The sequence below is a fragment of the Protomyctophum bolini genome (genome assembly GCF_963924005.1).
Source record: "Protomyctophum bolini genome assembly, chromosome: 7".
Taxonomy (NCBI): domain Eukaryota; kingdom Metazoa; phylum Chordata; class Actinopteri; order Myctophiformes; family Myctophidae; genus Protomyctophum; species Protomyctophum bolini.
Genome location: NC_137868.1, coordinates 6,313,257 through 6,334,140, shown reverse-complemented (window position 1 = coordinate 6,334,140; position 20,884 = coordinate 6,313,257). Strand labels below are relative to the sequence as shown.

The 20,884-nt window shown below is 44.6% G+C and overlaps 1 protein-coding gene across 1 annotated transcript in view; it reads left to right on the top strand.

The window, feature by feature from the left end:
* Positions 1-20,496, top strand: part of itga10 (integrin, alpha 10) — a 66,130-nt gene extending 45,634 nt beyond the window's left edge. The window contains exons 14-31 of the mRNA XM_080769176.1: positions 1,392-1,598; positions 2,409-2,539; positions 3,688-3,854; positions 4,335-4,477; positions 5,140-5,253; positions 5,716-5,801; positions 6,412-6,553; positions 7,002-7,094; positions 7,204-7,280; positions 7,559-7,648; positions 7,989-8,073; positions 8,183-8,296; positions 8,790-8,897; positions 11,339-11,452; positions 15,589-15,684; positions 16,587-16,700; positions 18,790-19,575; positions 19,856-20,496. Of these exons, the coding sequence (XP_080625302.1) occupies positions 1,392-1,598; positions 2,409-2,539; positions 3,688-3,854; positions 4,335-4,477; positions 5,140-5,253; positions 5,716-5,801; positions 6,412-6,553; positions 7,002-7,094; positions 7,204-7,280; positions 7,559-7,648; positions 7,989-8,073; positions 8,183-8,296; positions 8,790-8,897; positions 11,339-11,452; positions 15,589-15,684; positions 16,587-16,700; positions 18,790-18,843 (1,935 nt within the window). The 3' untranslated portion in view covers positions 18,844-19,575; positions 19,856-20,496. The remainder of the gene's footprint in view (positions 1-1,391; positions 1,599-2,408; positions 2,540-3,687; positions 3,855-4,334; positions 4,478-5,139; positions 5,254-5,715; positions 5,802-6,411; positions 6,554-7,001; positions 7,095-7,203; positions 7,281-7,558; positions 7,649-7,988; positions 8,074-8,182; positions 8,297-8,789; positions 8,898-11,338; positions 11,453-15,588; positions 15,685-16,586; positions 16,701-18,789; positions 19,576-19,855) is intronic.
* The last annotated feature ends 388 nt before the right edge of the window (positions 20,497-20,884 follow it).

Sequence of the window (20,884 nt, the reverse complement as noted above, 5' to 3'; positions counted from 1 at the left end):
AAGTAAGAGTACGAATACCGACTCATCAGGCTGAAGCTATAGGGCTCCATTTCCGTCACCGCTAAACCCTTTATCCCTAAACTTCTTTGCCTTTTTTCTACTATTTTGAAAAAAAAACGATCTAAATGACATAAGTTTAGCCTTTGCATTCGCTTGTAAGGTTGAGTGCTACAGCAAGTGCTACGTCAAATATGGAGTCTGAAGAGGTGGGTTTTCAGACTACGGTGGAAGATTGGGAGTGAGGCTGCAGTTCTGATTGTAATGGGAAGTGCATTTGACAGTTTTGGTCCTTGGAGCCAGAAGGGAGAAGAGTTTGGGATGTGTGGAGCGTTGTCCGGGTGTTTTTAGTGAAGGTACTTCCAGCTTCCCTGCGTTGGCTGATCTGAGTTTGCGGGAGGGTTTGTAGGGTTCGATCAGACTTGAAGATATGGGGGAGCCATGCCTTTGGTTGCTTTGAATGCCAGCATCAGAGTTTTGTAATCTGTGCGGGCAGCGACCGGGAGCCAATGGAGGGAGCAGAGAAGCGGGTACATGAAATAGTTTGAGTACCACTGGCATAGAAACGTGTTTTCTTTTAGAAAACTGTCATGATTTAGAAGACATTTTGTGGAATGTAGTCTCAGTCCTATAAGAGTGATGTTTGTGTTCTCTCCAGGAGGAGATGTTCGTGGCTAACAGTGTTTCTGTTCTCTCCAGGAGGAGATGTTCGTGGCTAACGGTAGTGATGTTTGTGTTCTCTGCAGGACGAGATGTTCGTGGCTAACAGTGTTTGTGTTCTCTCCAGGATGAGATGTTCGTGGCTAATGGTGTTTCTGTTCTCTCCAGGATGAGATGTTCGTGGCTAACTGTGATGTTTCTGTTCTCTCCAGGAGGAGATGTTCGTGGCTAACGGTGTTTCTGTTCTCTCCAGGATGAGATGTTCGTGGCTAACAGTGTTTGTGTTCTCTCCAGGATGAGATGTTCGTGGCTAATGGTGTTTCTGTTCTCTCCAGGATGAGATGTTCGTGGCTAACTGTGATGTTTCTGTTCTCTCCAGGAGGAGATGTTCGTGGCTAACGGTGTTTCTGTTCTCTCCAGGATGAGATGTTCGTGGCTAACAGTGTTTGTGTTCTCTCCAGGAGCAGATGTTCGTGGCTAACAGTGTTTCTGTTTCTGTTCGTGGCTAACTGTTCTGTTCTCTCCAGGAGGAGATGTTCGTGGCTAACTGTTCTCTTCTCTCCAGGAGGAGATGTTCGTGGCTAACGATAGAGTAATGTTTGTGTTCTCTCCAGGAGGAGATGTTCGTGGCTAACTGTGATGTTTGTGTTCTCTCCAGGAGGAGATGTTCGTGGCTAACTGTTCTGTTCTCTCCAGGAGGAGATGTTCGTGGCTAACTGTTCTGTTCTCTCCAGGAGGAGATGTTCGTGGCTAACGGTACGCTGAACGCGGAGGACAAGTCCCAGGACGCGCGCTTCGGCTACGCACTGGCGCCCGCGCCCGACCTCAACCACGACGGCTACACCGACCTGCTGGTGGGCGCGCCCCTGGAGGACGACCACAGGGGGGCGCTCTATGTCTACCACGGAGACGGCATCCACATCAACCACAACTACAAGCAGGTGTGCCACGAGAAGCGTCAAGACTACACTCTCCTACAACCGCATCACAAGACTACACTCTCCTACAACCACATCACAAGGCTACACTCTCCTATAACCGCATCACAAGACTACACTCTCCTATAACCACATCACAAGACTACACTCTCCTATAACCGCATCACAAGACTACACTCTCCTATAACCGCATCACAAGACTACACTCTCCTACAACCACATCACAAGACTACACTCTCCTATAACCGCATCACAAGACTACACTCTCCTATAACCACATCACAAGACTACACTCTCCTATAACCGCATCACAAGACTACACTCTCCTATAACCGCATCACAAGACTACACTCTCCTATAACCGCATCACAAGACTACACTCTCCTATAACCACATCACAAGACTACACTCTCCTATAACCGCATCACAAGACTACACTCTCCTATAACCACATCACAAGACTACACTCTCCTATAACCACATCACAAGACTACACTCTCCTATAACCACATCACAAGACTACACTCTCCTATAACCGCATCACAAGACTACACTCTCCTATAACCGCATCACAAGACTACACTCTCCTATAACCGCATCACAAGTTGTTCAACTCAGGGATATATAACCTCTTATAGTATAGCTGGTTTCTTATGTGTGTGTGTGTGTGTGTGTGTGCCTGTGCCTGTGTGTGTGTGTGTGTGTGTGTGTGTGTGTGTGTGTGTGTGTGTGTGTGTGTGTGTGTGTGTGTGTGTGTGTGTGTGTGTGTGTGTGTGTGTGTGTGTGTGTGTGTGTGTGTGTGTGTCTCTGCAGCGCATCGCGGGCTCCTCTCTCTCCCCGTCTCTGCGGTACTTCGGGCGCAGTGTGAGCGCCAGACTGGACCTGGACGGAGACGACCTGCTGGACGTGGCGGTGGGAGCGCAGGGCAACGCTGTGCTGCTCAGGTGACACGCGCGTGTGTGTGTGTGTGTGTGTGTGTGTGTCTAGTAGCCTTCCCAAGCCACGAGGCCCATCAGGCATGTGCACACATAGACATCAAAGAGGGCTTCGGCCCCTGCCCTTTCACCCGTTATTTTGCCCCCTCCAGACCATGAACTCAGCATTTTGCCATTTACTACATGGTGTAAGAAATGAAAATGTCCCCCTTTCCTTTCCATGCCGTTCCCCGAAGGCAGCATTCAGGAGAATTGCCTTTTTTCCCAACTCTCCTCAACTTGAACACGAGCATCTTTTTGCATTGAAAGGATTTGTCTGTGTAGTACACCTCCTGGACATGATGCTATAGTATGCCGAAGTGACTCACTCCTATTCTAGCAGGGAGGCATTGGCTACCATTTTTATTGTCAGGGATTATTGTGCCCAAACCTCCCAGTCTCACAACGGATAATATCTAACCACAAGGCCACTGAGTGGGCAAATTAAAATAAATCATCACTCTGTAAAAACGTTACTTTCTGTAACTTTCCTGTTCTACTCCGGATTCAAACCCGGGTCTCCTGCGTAACTGCCGAAAAGTTTACCTGAGCTAATGGTGCCTGCCTGCTTGCTCATGGGAGAATTAATAAGTTTCACCTTCAGGCAAGTCGTGTCAAACCAGCACACATTCTATGTCTCAATATTCAGCATTCATGCCCCAATGGATGGAGGGATGGCTAGGTGGTCATTGTTGATACATAAATCACCCTGATTATCCTGATTATTACACAGCTATACTTATTACCTAAATTAATAAATCGACCCAAAAGTGACAACAAAACAATGTACATCCTTGCTTTTTTAGATTAGATTCAATTTATTGTCACTGCACGTATTGTCTATTTCTCGCTTCAAATGTTCTGCTCTCAAAAACATTTTCGAGAGCAACGTTTAGTTGTAAATGACGTGTGTTTGTTTACATGGCTGTCAAGTTGGTTACTGCATAAAATCCAAGCAGCGCAGCCAGGTTACTTTAACTCAGGGAAATAAGGAACCTTATGCCACAGAGGTGTCTTGTAATGCTGTCCGTCCTCTCTCCATGTCCCCCTGTCTGACCGCTGTCCGTCCTCCATGTCCCCCTGTCTGACCGCTGTCCTCCCTCCATGTCCCCCTGCAGCTCTCGCAGCATCGTCCAGATCAACGTCAGCCTGTCCTTCCAGCCTCACTCCATCAACGTCATCCAGAAGACGTGTCAGCGAGGGGGGCGGGACTCGGCCTGTCTCAACGCCACCGCCTGCTTCATGTCCGTCTCTCGCTCCCCTGGTCCCAACAGCATCAGCTTTGGTATGTCCGTCTCTCGCTCCCCTGGTCCCAACAGCATCAGCTTTGGTATGTCCGTCTCTCGCTCCCCTGGTCCCAACAGCATCAGCTTTGGTATGTCCGTCTCTCGCTCCCCTGGTCCCAACAGCATCAGCTTTGGTATGACGTCAACCACACTCAGCCCTGCTCTCTGTGAATGTCGTTAGAGGCAAAAACATGCAAGTTATAGACAAGAATGTCATACTCCAGTTTTAGGTGATAAGGTGACCACCGAAACAGTGGGTGAGCGGTGAAGCGCTTACAATTGCAGTGTGATGTCATGTTGTAGTTTCCGGTGGTCAAGTCTCAAAGAGTGTCAAATAGTGTTAGATATTGTGTTACATTTGATACGAATCTCTGATAACATACCATGTATAGGCCTATACTAACTAACAATACAAAGTAATACTGATATCATCAGGGTTGCATCGAGAATGTACATCTCTCGTCTCTCTCTCTGCTTAGAGCTGTGGGTGGCGGCCATGTTGGACGACAGGAAGTTCTCTGCGCGGGCGCTGTTTGACGACAGCTCCCAGAGACACACCCAGCTGGGGGTCACAGTTCAGACCGGAGAAACGGTGTGCTACAACCTGCCCTTCCACGTTTACGTAAGTTCAGACGGGAGAAACGGTGTGCTACAACCTGCCCTTCCACGTTTATGTAAGTTCAGACCGGAGAAACGGTGTGCTACAACCTGCCCTTCCACGTTTACGTAAGTTCAGACCGGAGAAACGGTGTGCTACAACCTGCCCTTCCACGTTTACGTAAGCACCTCAGCTTAACCCAATCTGCACTCAAACACACAAATCACTTGTAGATCTGCTCATTTCATTATTTGTCCTATGACAAAGTTTGTAGTTTCGTTTTTTGTGTGTGTGTGTGCGTGCGTGTGTGTCCGTGCCCGTGCAAAGCAGTGGTGTAAATAAAAGTAACTAGTACATTTCCTCAAGTTCTGTACTTTTTTATTTTTTTGTAACGTTTAGAGTGTTTTTCTATGCTTTTACTTCTACTCCACTACATCTGAGATTACAAAACATTCATTAATGACTTCAGCTCTACAGTGTGTGCACTTCTTGGGCTATTTTATACATTTGGAATCTTGCGAAATAGGACATTCTGTAAAATATGTACTTTTACTTTCAGTACTTGTTGAATACCGGTCTTTTACTTGTAACAGAGTACTTCTACATTGTGGTATTGGTACAACATGTGAGAACTACTTCTTCCAACACTGACGCCATGACATCACGCGTGTCCCGGTCTCTCATAGGACACAGCGGACTACATCCGGCCTATCAGCTTCTCCCTGCGTTTCAAGATTAACGACACAGAGGAGAGTGGACCCGTGCTGGACGAGGGCTGGCCCACCCTGGTCAAGAAGTCTGTGAGTCCACACTGCCCCCTGCTGCTGTGGAGTTACATAACACCACAACCCAGCACTGTCTCTCTGTCTCTCAGCTGTCCTACTGTCTGTCTCTCCTACACTGTCTCCCTCTCAGCTGTTCTACTGTCTGTCTCTCCTACACTGTCTCCCTCTCAGCTGTCCTACTGTCTCTCTCCTACACTGTCTCCCTCTCAGCTGTCCTACTGTCTGTCTCTCCTACACTGTCTCCCTCTCAGCTGTCCTACTGTCTGTCTCTCCTACACTGTCTCCCTCTCAGCTGTCCTACTGTCTGTCTCTCCTACACTGTCTCCCTCTCAGCTGTCCTACTGTCTGTCTCTCCTACACTGTCTCCCTTTCAGCTGTCCTACTGTCTGTCTCTCCTACACTGTCTCTCCTGCTCCACTGTCATGTCTACTGTTTGTGTCCTCCTGTAAAACGATCTATGCTTCCTGTCTGTTACAGATTGCGTTCTTTAAGGACTGTGGTGAAGACGATGTTTGTACGACAGACCTGGTGCTTGAGGCTCACATGGAGATCTCTGGGACCAGGTAAACAGTCTACTCCTCATCATGTCAAATCACTGGTTTAGAAGGATGAAAACGGCACAGTTGCATCTAACTCTATTAACACAATGAGCGCCGGGATTTATTTCAAAATAGGAGCTCGGGGTGCCTGGCAGATATGGCATCTTTTACTCTGAAATCCCCCCCCCCCCTTCCATTCCGTACAAAAACCTGGATGCATAATGTTGCCTGCTTACCTCGCGATGATTACGATAAAGTCTCTCTAGAAGCATTAATATTCTAAACGAGAGGCATGTTGAAGTGAGAAATGGAGACAGAAGTATGTCCATCTGACAAAAAACCATGGAGAGCTCCCTAGATTAGGAGATACGAGCCATTCTTTCTCAGCCGTAAACAAGCATATGCCAACAGTATGGTGCAGAAGAGGCAAAAAAAAGAATTATTTTTTTGTTTGATATCAATGAAAAAGCGCTAGGATGTGTTTACCGGTATACACGTCCTCTGGATCCGTCGGTTGTATTTCATATGACGTTTCCACATGTCCTACGGTCTGAATGTGTCATAACCACTTAAACCCTCTAGCCATAGAGAACTGGACTAAAGTGTGTGTGTGTTCCCTCCCTCCCGCATGCAGACAGAAGCCCTACGTGATCCGCAGCCCGCGCAGACGTCTGTCCGTGGAGGTGCAGCTGCAGAACAGACTAGAGAACGCCTACAACTCCAGCCTGACGCTGCACTACTCACGCAACCTGCACTTCTCCAGCCTCAGCATCAGGGTATAACACCTTCTCATAGCATCAGGGTATAACATGGATTCACCTTCTCATAGCATCAGGGTATAACATGGACTCACCTTCTCATAGCATCAGGGTATAACACCTTCTCAGTCGCCACTCGCCACCACTGAGTTCAGTCATTTGGATTCCATAGAAGCCAGTGTGTCTCTTGTGAACGCATGTTGCGCTCTGAATTTTTTTTTTCAAGCTCAAATGGTCGGCCTTAAAACATCATCATTTAATTTTCAGTCTTGAGATTTTATTTTATGATCCGTGGCTCATATGCCAAATATATATTGGACCTTGATATGAAAAGGGTTCAGAACTGCCTAACATCTCCTCTCTCCTTCACACCATCAGTCTGTGTGTGACCTCAGCCTATCTCCTCTCTCCTTCACACCATCAGCCTGTGTGTGACCTCAGCCTAACATCTCCTCTCTCCTTGCAGGAGGACTCCCTGTTTAAGATGGAGTGCACGGCGCTCGGTTCCAACAGCCACTCCTGTAACGTCAGCTACCCAGTGTTCCGCTCCCATTCCAAGGTACTCCATCACAAAGAAAACCCTAAAGACGAATCCTATTTCACAATAGTGTGTAGGTTTCCTAAATCTTTTTTATGGTTTTGTTCTTTCTCTCCTGTGCCAACTTCAGGTCAACTTCATGTTGGAGTTTGAGTTCAGTTGTACGTCTCTGCATAGCAGAGTCCAGGTCAAACTCACTGCTTCCAGGTACACGCACACGCATGCATGCACGCACGCATGCACGCAGTTCGTTGGAGCGATGTGTGTTGAAGGAGGGAAGTGTGGTAGGCACGTTATACCACGCTGTCACTCAAGTGATTACTGGCCAATCACAGCGCATCTTTTCCGGCACCCATATAGCGCACTTTATCTAGTTTGTACTGTATAATGTTATGATAACCTGGGTTTAATGTGTGTGTGTGTGTGTGTGTGTGTGTGTGTGTGTGTGTGTGTGTGTGTGCGCGCACGCGCCCGCGCCCGTGCAGTGACAGCGTGGAGAGAGAAGCAACTCTGGGTGACAACAGTGTTCAGATACAGAGTTTCATTCAGTATGAACCTGACCTGTTTGTGAACAGGTAATGTCTCTCTCTCTGTCTCTCTCTCTCTCTCTCTCTCTCTCTCTCTCTCAATGTTCAATTCAATTAAAATCCAAAGGAGCTTTATTGGCATGAGAAAACATACGTTTACATTGCCAACGCAAAAGTGGAACAAGACAATCAAGATAAAACGATAAAATAAACGCGTAAACAGAGCTGTGTTTTTACATTAACACTACATTAACAATGCTGTCTTGTTAAACTATAAACAAGATTGTTCATTTTCTGTCAGAGATAGATAGTTTATACATCCATATAGGAGACATTAATTAGCTTTATACTTTTGAAAGTTGACAGCAGTATTTGTTTTCCTGTGCAGTGAGTCCAACCTGAACCGGTATGAGGTCCATCCCACCCGCACTCTGTCAGAGGGAATCGGACCAGAGTTCTACACACATCTGAGGGTAAATCCATCATCCCACACACACACACACACACACACACACACACACACACACACACACACACACACACTACTGTTTACTAACAGCCCATCATGGTGTGTGCGCTCAGTTGCAGAACCTGGGCTGTTATTCAGTCAGTAAGTTGGAGCTGAGGATCCTCCTCCCGTCGGTGGCCGCCGGAGGGCGAGTGTTCATGAACGTCACCGAGGTCTTCTCCTACAACGTGAGTACAGTAACCAGTACAGTACACAGTACTTACACAGTACTACAGTTCTCCTACAACGTGAGTACATTAACCAGTACATTACACAGTACTTAGAATAACCGCTTATCCGTAGTCGGGTCGCGGGGGGCAACATAGCTCCACCAGAGAGCCCCAGACTTCAATAACTACAGTTTACTATAGTTTAGTTATTGGTCCGGAGTGAGACTTTAGTTTTTTTTTTAGTTTTCCAGAAAACTAAAGTTTTCTGAAAAACGTATTTATTAAAATAAAAATAAAAAACTCCAGGCCTTAACAAACTGCAGTAACAGTTGTTTTTTTGCGACACCCAACAGAGACGTCATTTATAAGGTATCTCATACCTAGAACACGCCCATTTAGCTGAAGATGGATGGATGGATGGACAGACGGATGGACGGATGGCTTGAGGTGCATTTGTTTGGGCTTGTGGAGTGCATGCTGCCTGTATGTGACCCTGTTGCCCCCCCTGCAGGTCACTGGGGTGAACTGCAGCATTGTGAGTGACCCGGCTCAGCTGAAGAGCAGACAGAGAGACGTACGCTTGCTCCACCCGGAGGACATGATGCACACTGACACGCTGGTGAGACACGCGCGCACACACACACACACACACACACACACACACACACACTCTGACACCCTGGTGAGACGCACGCACACACACACTGACGCGCTGGTGGCACGCACAGAAACACTCTAAGACTGTCTTGTTTTCTATTCGTTGGCAGAGGTGTTGTTGAGGAGCGCTTGCCCCTCCTAACTATATGAGTTTGTCTTCACACGTCTCAATATTTGCCATTGACAATGAAAAGAAGAAATTGGCAAAATGTCTGCCAAATATGACGTAAATGTGTGTATGATGATGTATAATGATAAGAGCGCCCCACAGACGCTTGGTGTGTGGTCATGGCCGCCAGTTCCCACCTGATGTCGTGGGGGAGTTCTGATTGGTCCAGACGAACATAGTGAATGACTGCTAGCTTGCATAACGTCTTAAGACTAGGACTCAAGTCTAAGATGAACAGCTCGTCAGAGAGAGGGTGGGGGACTCCGTTCTTCCCTCCAAAGAGGACGATGTGGTCTCCCACAATGCAACAGCACATCTTATACACTGAACGTGGAACTTTCCCCTTGGGCTCGACCTTCTTCCAGGAGAAGCTCTCTGGGCTGAATTTACACAAATAATTGAAGTAGAAGCCACCGAATACGTACAGCTCTCCCTTGTAGGCAAAGGCTGAATGACCACAGCGTCTTTCTGGAAAAGGCTGTGCAGACGGTGTGCTCATCCAACAGTCGGTCTGCGTGTCAAACACTCTGGTGTTGTCGTTGTGGACCAGATCCTCGTAGCCCCCAAATACAAACATCTTTGTCCCGATGATTGTGGCAGAGTGATTGCATGAAACAGGTGGCAGCGTTCCTCTGGCATTAATTAAAGACCATTCCATCGTAGTGGTGTCCAACTTGTACATGTCATTAGTACATACAGTGTGCAGGGTGTATCCTCCATGGATAAACATGACCTTCCCCAAAACACAGGCCGAGTGGTCTTGCCTCCCCGTTGGAACAGTCCCGGAAACCCTGGGTTTGAACCATCTGTGGGCGTCAACATCAAATGCATAAAGTACATTGTAGTAAGGAAACCCTCCCCAGATGTAGACTGTGTCTCCTATGAGCACAGCTGTGTGCGACGAGCACATGGACGGAACCTCCAGGTGACGTTCTCCTCTTCCAGGAGGTAACTTCTTCCAGCGTAAAGACACTGTGTTGAAGACATGGACATCCATCTGACCCACGTTGTTGTCGGGATATCCATAAGAATACCGGTATCCTCCAAAGGAATACAGTTTGTTCCCCACTGCTACAGCAGCACAATTGACTTGCTTTAGTCCTCCTACTTTGGAAACTGTCCAAGACAACATCTGTCTGTCTGTCTGTCTGTCTGTCTGTCTGGAAACTGTCCAAGACAACATCTGTCTGTCTGTCTGTCTGTCTGTCTGTCTGTCTGTGTCTGGGTCTGTGTCTGTGTCTCGATCTCTTCTCTCTCTCTCAACGTCTACAGTCATCTTCAATACGGTGCATCGTCTTTTATCTTCTATAGTGAAAGCACACGCGACACAAACTGTTGCCATGTTTGTGTGCCTCAACGACGCCAATTTGTGCAGCTGTCTTCATCTGTACCCTTTGACTTTTGACCCTTTGACCTTTCGGCATAGCTTCCGTCCAAATGAAATGAACTGAAATCCCTCAACTTTCCTAAGACTACGACAGAGAGTGTGAATGGAATATTCCTTTCTACAGTATAGGCCTCAACTCCTACAATTCCAAGTGCTTGTCGGGGTGGGGGTTAATGCCAGGGCTTTAATGAGTGTCTCGTTGACAGACACACCTCAGCTCAGCTGACGTGTGTGTGTGTCTGTCTGACTGGAGGCACTTGAAAATGACCAAAGCCATGATCACGTTTACTGTGATTAGGTTAAGCTTACATTTCATATCACAAACACCATATAGGCCCGTATAGTGAAAACTCCTGTAACCAGAAAAATAATGAATTATGAAACGGTTTTGAATCATTCATGATGTAGAATCGGGATTTTAGATTTTAGATTTTTTTTGACACCCCTATAACACACCACCCCGAGGACACCCTGATGCACACTGACTGACACACGCACACACACACACACACACACACACACACACACACGCATGCACACACACGCACACACACACACACGCACACACACACACACACACACACACACACACACACGCACACACACCTGTGCTTTTATATCATAGGTTATATCGTTTTGGACCTACAGTATACGATTTCCACCCGACTATAGCAGGTTGTGGTGTACAGATGTTTCTTATGATGTTGGTGTGTGTGTGTGTGTGTGTGTGTTTGTCTGCGACTGTGTGCGTGCGTGTGTGTGTGTGTGTGTTTGTCTGCGACTGTGTGCGTGCGTGTGTGCGTGCGTGCGTGCGTGTGTGTGCGTGCGTGTGTGCGTGCGTGTGTAGAACTGCAGCAGATCGTGGTGCACGGAGGTGGTGTGTGACGTGCAGGAGCTGCTGAGAGGTCAGACGGCGCTCGTACGCATCAGCCGCAGAGTGCACGACGAGTTCTTCAGGAAGGTGAGATACCACACACACACACACACACACACGCACACACACACACACACACACACACGTACGGCGTTCGCGTGACACACACACGTACGTCTGCACGCACACACACACACACACACACACACACACACACACACACACACACGTACGCACGCACACACTTACATACGCACACACACAAACACATGTCAACTTTTACAACACACACACACTCAGACGTATGTACACACACACACACACACACACACACACACACACACACACACACACACACACACATGTACTGTATGTACGCACGCACGTACGTACGAACGCCCCGCCCAACCTGTTTTGTGTGCGCGCACCATTCACTTCCTTGTGTCCCTTTTATAAAGGGACACTCCCTACTGTGTACACCAGGGGTGCCCACACTTTTTTTTACTTGAGAGCTACTTTAAAAATTACCTTCTCAACAAGATCTACCCACCAAAAACAATTGTTGAAAATAATTTTAAATATGTACCCAAGGGGGCTTTGGAATAGCGGAGCTGCCATTTGATATAAGACAAATGCACTTGGAATGGGAAATACAGGGGGAGAAATGGAATAGTATAGGGTTTTTTGTATTTAATTTACCGAAGTTTTTGTGCACGGCAACACTCTTGAAAACAAAATATTGCATTGTGGGTTGAGCTGACATACGTAGGCCCTTTTGATGTCAATCAATCAAGTCACCTTATTTCAAGTGTCAAAAAATATATATTTTTATATTTAAATTAAATATTCTTTAGGGCCATGTCATGTGGTCTACCTGTACAGCCTTTGTGATCTACTGGTAGATCGCAATCGACCTTTTGAGCACCCCTGGTGAACACCTTTATATATGGGCTATAGCCCACGGTCCAAAATGATGAGAAACGAGGCTAACTTTTTTTTCCAAAATTTCAAAAAACATGGGCTATAACCCATCGTTTTTTAAATTTTTTAATTTTTTTCAAATCCTCAAAAATTATGAAAAACGGCGTGCCATAGTATGCCGTACGATATGGGCTATAGCCCACGGTCCAAAATGATGAGAAACAAGGCTAACTTTTTTTTTCAAAATTTCAAAAAACATGGGCTATAACCCATCGTTTTTTTCATTTTTTTCAAATCCTCAAAAATGATGAAAAACGGCCTGCCATAGTATGCCGTACGATATGGGCTATAGCCCACGGTCCAAAATGTTGAGAAACGAGGCTAACTTTTTTTTCAAAATTAAAAAAAACATGGGCTATAACCCATCGTTTTTTTCATTTTTTCCAAATCCTCAAAAATGATGAAAAACGGCCTGCCATAGTATGCCGTACGATATGGGCTATAGCCCACGGTCCAAAATGATGAGAAACAAGGCTAACTTTTTTTTTCAAAATTTCAAAAAACATGGGCTATAACCCATCGTTTTTTTTATTTTTTCATTTTTTTCAAATCCTCAAAAATGATGAAAAACGGCGTGCCATAGTATGCCGCACGATATGGGCTATAGCCCACGGTCCAAAATGATGAGAAACAAGGCTAACTTTTTTTTTCAAAATTTCAAAAAACATGGGCTATAACCCATCGTTTTTTTCATTTTTTTCAAATCCTCAAAAATGATGAAAAACGGCCTGCCATAGTATGCCGTACGATATGGGCTATAGCCCACGGTCCAAAATGTTGAGAAACGAGGCTAACTTTTTTTTCAAAATTAAAAAAAACATGGGCTATAACCCATCGTTTTTTTCATTTTTTCATTTTTTTCAAATCCTCAAAAATGATGAAAAACGGCCTGCCATAGTATGCCGTACGATATGGGCTATAGCCCACGGTCCAAAATGTTGAGAAACGAGGCTAACCTTTTTTTCAAAATTAAAAAAAACATGGGCTATAACCCATCGTTTTTTTCATTTTTTATTTTTTTTCAAATCCTCAAAAATGATGAAAAACGGCCTGCCATAGTATGCCGTACGATATGGGCTATAGCCCACGGTCCAAAATGTTGAGAAACGAGGCTAACTTTTTTTTTCAAAATTTCAAAAAACATGGGCTATAACCCATCGTTTTTTTTATTTTTTCATTTTTTTCAAATCCTCAAAAATGATGAAAAACGGCCTGCCATAGTATGCCGTACGATATGGGCTATAGCCCACGGTCCAAAATGATGAGAAACAAGGCTAACTTTTTTTTTCAAAATTTCAAAAAACATGGGCTATAACCCATCGTTTTTTTTATTTTTTCATTTTTTTCAAATCCTCAAAAATGATGAAAAACGGCGTGCCATAGTATGCCGTACGATATGGGCTATAGCCCACGGTCCAAAATGATGAGAAACAAGGCTAACTTTTTTTTTCAAAATTTCAAAAAACATGGGCTATAACCCATCGTTTTTTTCATTTTTTTCAAATCCTCAAAAATGATGAAAAACGGCCTGCCATAGTATGCCGTACGATATGGGCTATAGCCCACGGTCCAAAATTATGAGAAACAAGGCTAACTTTTTTTTTCAAATTTTCAAAAAACATGGGCTATAACCCATCGTTTTTTTCATTTTTTTCAAATCCTCAAAAATGATGAAAAACGGCCTGCCATAGTATGCCGTACGATATGGGCTATAGCCCACGGTCCAAAATGTTGAGAAACGAGGCTAACTTTTTTTTCAAAATTAAAAAAAACATGGGCTATAACCCATCGTTTTTTTCATTTTTTCATTTTTTTCAAATCTTCAAAAATGATGAAAAACGGCGTGCCATAGTATGCCGTACGATATGGGCTATAGCCCACGGTCCAAAATGATGAGAAACGAGGCTAACTTTTTTTTTCAAAATTTCAAAAAACATGGGCTATAACCCATCGTTTTTTTTATTTTTTCATTTTTTTCAAATCCTCAAAAATGATGAAAAACGGCGTGCCATAGTATGCCGTACGATATGGGCTATAGCCCACGGTCCAAAATGATGAGAAACAAGGCTAACTTTTTTTTTCAAAATTTCAAAAAACATGGGCTATAACCCATCGTTTTTTTCATTTTTTTCAAATCCTCAAAAATGATGAAAAACGGCCTGCCATAGTATGCCGTACGATATGGGCTATAGCCCACGGTCCAAAATGTTGAGAAACGAGGCTAACTTTTTTTTCAAAATTAAAAAAAACATGGGCTATAACCCATCGTTTTTTTCATTTTTTCATTTTTTTCAAATCCTCAAAAATGATGAAAAACGGCGTGCCATAGTATGCCGTACGATATGGGCTATAGCCCACGGTCCAAAATGATGAGAAACGAGGCTAACTTTTTTTTTCAAAATAAAAAAAAACAGGGGCTATAACCCATCGTTTTTTTCATTTTTTCATTTTTTTCAAATCCTCAAAAATGATGAAAAACGGCGTGCTATAGTATGCCGTACGATATGGGCTATAGCCCACGGTCCAAAATGATGAGAAACGAGGCTAACTTTTTTTTTTTTAATTTAAAAAAAACATGGGCTATAACCCATCGTTTTTTTCATTTTTTCATTTTTTTCAAATCCTCAAAAATGATGAAAAACGGCGTGCCATAGTATGCCGTACGATATGGGCTATAGCCCACGGTCCAAAATGATGAGAAACAAGGCTAACTTTTTTTTTCAAAATTTCAAAAAAACATGGGCTATAACCCATCGTTTTTTTCATTTTTTTATTTTTTTCAAATCCTCAAAAATGATGAAAAACGGCGTGCCATAGTATGCCGTACGATATGGACACTGGAGGATAAACAAGTGAAATTTTGCAGTGACGAAGAAATAAGGAGACAATGGCTGGTTGGCTATTCAAAACATAGCCCGATATACAAGCTCATTATTTAATAAAACACTGATCTTAACCCATTCTGACCGGGAACCCATATTGGTGTTAGCATCATGTCGTGCTTTAGCTATTGAAAAATAGCAGATCTACAAGCTCATAGCGCGCCACCGAGTGGCGTGCTACGAGCTTGTAGGTCTGCTATTTTTTGAAAAATCGAAGAGCGACTGACGTTTTTAGAATCTGATCTCAGGTCAGAATGGGTTAATCAGACCTAGTGTGTGTCCAGTGGAAACCTCGTATGAATCTGATCTCAGGTCAGAATGGGTTAATCATGTTTTTCATTGTGTTCCTCTTCCGTCCAGGCCAAGTACAAGGCAGTGAGGATAGTGGGGACGTATCAGCTCGCTGCCCAGGAGTCCAGCGTCATCACCCTGGGCTCAGGCCCCATCGTCAGGGAGGTAGGGATGTCATCACCCTGGGCTCAGGCCCCATCGTCAGGGAGGTAGGGATGTTATCACCCTGGGCTCAGGCCCCATCGTCAGGGAGGTAGGGATGTCATCACCCTGGGCTCAGGCCCCATCGTCAGGGAGGTAGGAATGTTATCACCCTGGGCTCAGGCCCCATCGTCAGGGAGGTAGGAATGTTATCACCCTGGGCTCAGGCCCCATCGTCAGGGAGGTAGGAATGTTATCACCCTGGGCTCAGGCCCCATCGTCGGGGAGGTAGGAATGTTATCACCCTGGGCTCAGGCCCCATCGTCAGGGAGGTAGGAATGTTATCACCCTGGGCTCAGGCCCCATCGTCGGGGAGGTAGGAATGTTATCACCCTGGGCTCAGGCCCCATCGTCAGGGAGGTAGGGATGTTCAAAGACTTCCAGCATGTGTCTCCACAGTAAGCTGAATAATATAAAGTGTGAATGGAGTTTCTAGGTGAAAGTGATTTTTTGACGCGCCAAAATCTGCCATTGAGCCCCATGTTAAAAGTCTGTAAATTTGAAAGCACTATATTTCTAAAATTATGACAAGATTCCTTTTCAGGCAAACCATGTCCACCGTAAGATGAACCTAAGTAGGCTAGAATGGGGTTGGTAGGTTTAAGTATGTAGGACTAGTAGCATGCCAAAGTTTGTGCTGTTGCCATAGAGAATGCATTGGGCGTTTAAGTTAAATAACTCAGAAACTACAAAACATTTCAAAGTAAAACGTTCCAGCATGTGTCTCCACAGTAAGCTGAATAATAAAAAGTGTGAATGGAGTTTCTAAGTGAAAGTGACATTACGGCAACGTGTGTGTGCGTGTGCGTGTGTGTATCTTTTCCAAAGCACCATTTGTAATTCTCCTGTCGTTCTCATTGGTTAAGACGGTCCTGGAGGTGCTGAAGGGACGGTCCATTCCCATCTCTCTGTGGATTCTGATTGGCAGCATCATTGGAGGCCTGCTGCTATTGGCCCTCATCATCTTCATACTCTGGAAGGTAACGTAATGTTACAGTAAACATCCGTAACTATAGGCTGTGTGATTCACATCCACACTTCTCAAATACCTGGTCTCACACACACACACACACACACACACACACACACACGCGCGCGCGCACGTGCGCACACACACACACACACACACACACACACACACACACACACACACACACACATACACACACACACACACACACACATACACACACACACACACACACACACACACACACACACACACATTTTAATTATTTTATTTGGATCTGCACAAGAGGCGTAATACAATAGACCCAAACACTGGTCAGAATTAGGTTATACATTATATGGTCCAACCAGATATAGCTTTGGACCATGGGCTATAGCCCATGGTCCAAAATGATGAGAAACGAGGCTAACTTTTTTTTCCAAAATTTCAAAAAACATGGGCTATAACCCATCGTTTTTGTCATTTCGTCATTTTTTTCAAATCCTCAAAAATGATGAAAAACGGCGCGCTATAGTATGCCGTACGATATGGGCTATAGCCCACGGTCCAAAATGATGAGAAACGAGGCTAACTTTTTTTTTCAAAATTTCAAAAAACATGGGCTATAACCCATCGTTTTTGTCATTTCGTCATTTTTTTCAAATCTTCAAAAATGATGAAAAACTGCGCGCTATAGTATGCCGTACGATATGGGCTATAGCCCACGGTCCAAAATGATGAGAAACGAGGCTAACTTTTTTTTTCAAAATTTCAAAAAACATGGGCTATAACCCATCGTTTTTGTCATTTCGTCATTTTTTTCAAATCTTCAAAAATGATGAAAAACTGCGCGCTATAGTATGCCGTACGATATGGGCTATAGCCCACGGTCCAAAATGATGAGAAACGAGGCTAACTTTTTTTTTCAAAATTTCAAAAAACATGGGCTATAACCCATCGTTTTTGTCATTTCGTCATTTTTTTTCAAATCTTCAAAAATGATGAAAAACTGCGCGCTATGGTATGCCGTACGATATGGGCTATAGCCCACGGTCCAAAATGATGAGAAACGAGGCTAACTTTTTTTTTCAAAATTTCAAAAAACATGGGCTATAACCCATCGTTTTTGTCATTTCGTCATTTTTTTCAAATCTTCAAAAATGATGATAAACTGCGCGCTATAGTATGCCGTACGATATGGGCTATAGCCCACGGTCCAAAATGATGAGAAACGAGGCTAACTTTTTTTTTCAAAATTTCAAAAAACATGGGCTATAACCCATCGTTTTTGTCATTTCGTCATTTTTTTCAAATCTTCAAAAATGATGAAAAACTGCGCGCTATAGTATGCCGTACGATATGGGCTATAGCCCACGGTCCAAAATGATGAGAAACGAGGCTAACTTTTTTTTTCAAAATTTCAAAAAACATGGGCTATAACCCATCGTTTTTGTCATTTCGTCATTTTTTTTCAAATCTTCAAAAATGATGAAAAACTGCGCGCTATGGTATGCCGTACGATATGGGCTATAGCCCACGGTCCAAAATGATGAGAAACGAGGCTAACTTTTTTTTTCAAAATTTCAAAAAACATGGGCTATAACCCATCGTTTTTGTCATTTCGTCATTTTTTTTCAAATCTTCAAAAACGATGAAAAACTGCGCGCTATAGTATGCCGTACGATATGGGCTATAGCCCACGGTCCAAAATGATGAGAAACGAGGCTAACTTTTTTTTTCAAAATTTCAAAAAACATGGGCTATAACCCATCGTTTTTGTCATTTCGTCATTTTTTTCAAATCCTCAAAAATGATGAAAAACGGCGCGCTATAGTATGCCGTACGATATGGGCTATAGCCCACGGTCCAAAATGATGAGAAACGAGGCTAACTTTTTTTTTCAAAACTTCAGGGATAGTAGAATTCCAGATTAAAGTGGTCTCAGGATCGCTTCAGAACTATATGAACAATTATTGTGGCCTTTGACACTTGCTCTTCTTAACATTGTAATAATCCCTTAATGTTTTATCAGCTTAAGACACAATATGTCAGCCTTGTCAGGAAGTGAATGTCGTTTGTATAACACGGTTAATTAATTTATCCCTCCATGTTTCCACCAGCTTGGCTTCTTCATGCGGAAAAACAGACCAGAGGACGCTGACCACGAAGATTAGCCCCTCCTACTGCATCTCCCACTGTTACCGTGACAACACTCGTCTTTTTTTGGTTTGAGGTTTGTGACAACAACAACAACAACAACCACCACCACCACCAGAGAGATGGGAGTCCCGCCCGTAGAAATAAACGCATGGACTGGACCTGTCCGTCTATCTATAGCAATGCTCAGGACACAAAGAGAAGTATAGGGGACTGTGAAGACAGACGTATGGCACTTAATCTGTCCTTTCTGTGCTTTTATATCTATTAGACTTTTTCCGGTTCTTTTTCGACTACAAGAACCGAGTGAACCACGCCGCGTCGTGTGACGGCCTGGCTCTCAGAACCTGTCATTTGGGCCCTGGGCTCAGGAGGTGCTACTAGTGTCAAACCCCAATGTTCCATTGAAAGGGATAACAACATATAGGTCAATAGGTCCGGGGACCCCCAGGGGCCATTGAGGGAGTTCCAGGGGGTTCCCCAGCTCGATGATAATTTGGAACCAAATGGACCCTTATGGGTCTGTAACTCTGAGAGTGCACAACTGGAACCAAATGGACCCTAACGGATCCATTTGGTTTCGATTCGTACACTCTGAGTTAAATTAATTATTATTTTACAATATAAATTGGGGTCCCAGAGATAGAAATGCCATTAAATGGGGGTCCGTAGACTAATTAATGCATGACTTGAAATTGAACGGATTGAGAATCACTCAAAGATCTTCTCTCATGGGGGTCCTCATGGGGGTCCTTCTCTCATGGGGGTCCTCATGGGGGTCCTCATGGGGGTCCTCATGGGGGTCCTCATGGGGGTCCATGGGGGTCCTCATGGGGGTTCTCATGGGGGTCCTCATGGGGGTCCTCATGGGGGTCCTCATGGGGGTCCTCATGGGGGTCCTCATGGGCGTCCTCATGGGGGTCCATGGGGGTCCTCATGGGGGTCCTCATGGGGGTCCTCATGGGGGTCCTCATGGGGGTCCTCATGGGCGTCCTCATGGGGGTCCTCATGGGCGTATGCTTTCTAAAGGTGGTCCGCGGGCTAATTAGTGTCAATGTGGGGGTCCAAACAGCTCTACTGTAAATACAGTAGGTTCATCTGAAAGAGGATCCACCTCTTCTTGGACAAAGTCACCCTGCAGAAACCTGGTCTATAGAATCACTACAAAGTGAGACATGGGGGTTCACAAATATTAACATGCCAAGGACCCCCAGTTATAGCCAGAGCCCCCGGTTATAGCCAGAGCCCCCGGTTATAGCCAGAGCCCCCGGTTATAGCCAGAGCCCCCGGTTATAGCCAGAGCCCCCGGTGCTGCGCGCCCCCCCCCCCCCCCCCCCCCCCCGGGGCTGCGGCCCCCAACTTAAAAACCTGTGAGTCCGACGTGACATTACAACTGTTACAGCCCACACAGGGCACTACGAGTCCTGGAGAAATGCACTAAACATTATTGTTTTCAGGTCGGGATATGTAAATAATAACTTCTTTTTTTCTTTTAAGTGTATCAACCAAGCTTTGTTGTGCTGTTTGACATGTTTTCACATTTCAATCATTCTGTCTTCGACAGTTCTGTTGTTTTTGTATTTGTTGAAATGTAAAGTTAAAACGTTAAAGGGTTTTAATTTTGTGTGTCTGTTTATGTGATTTAAAATAATAAAGCCCGTACTCCAGCGTGTCGTTTGTTGTGGTATACTGTACTATACTGTATAATGTTTGGTGTGTAGGTCAGTCAAAACGCAAGGGCAAGAAGGAAGGAAGGAAGGAAGGAAGTTGTTCAAAAAACATGGGCTATAACCCATCGTTTTTGTCATTTCGTCATTTTTTTTCAAATCTTCAAAATTTTTGAAAAACTGCGTGCTATAGTATGCCGTACGATATGGGCTATAGCCCACGGTCCAAAATGATGAGAAACGAGGCTAACTTTTTTTGAAGATTTGAAAAAAATGACGAAATGACAAAAACGATGGGTTATAGCCCATGTTTTTTGAAATTTTGGAAAAAAAAGTTAGCCTCGTTTCTCATCATTTTGGACCGTGGCTATAGCCCATATCGTACGGCATA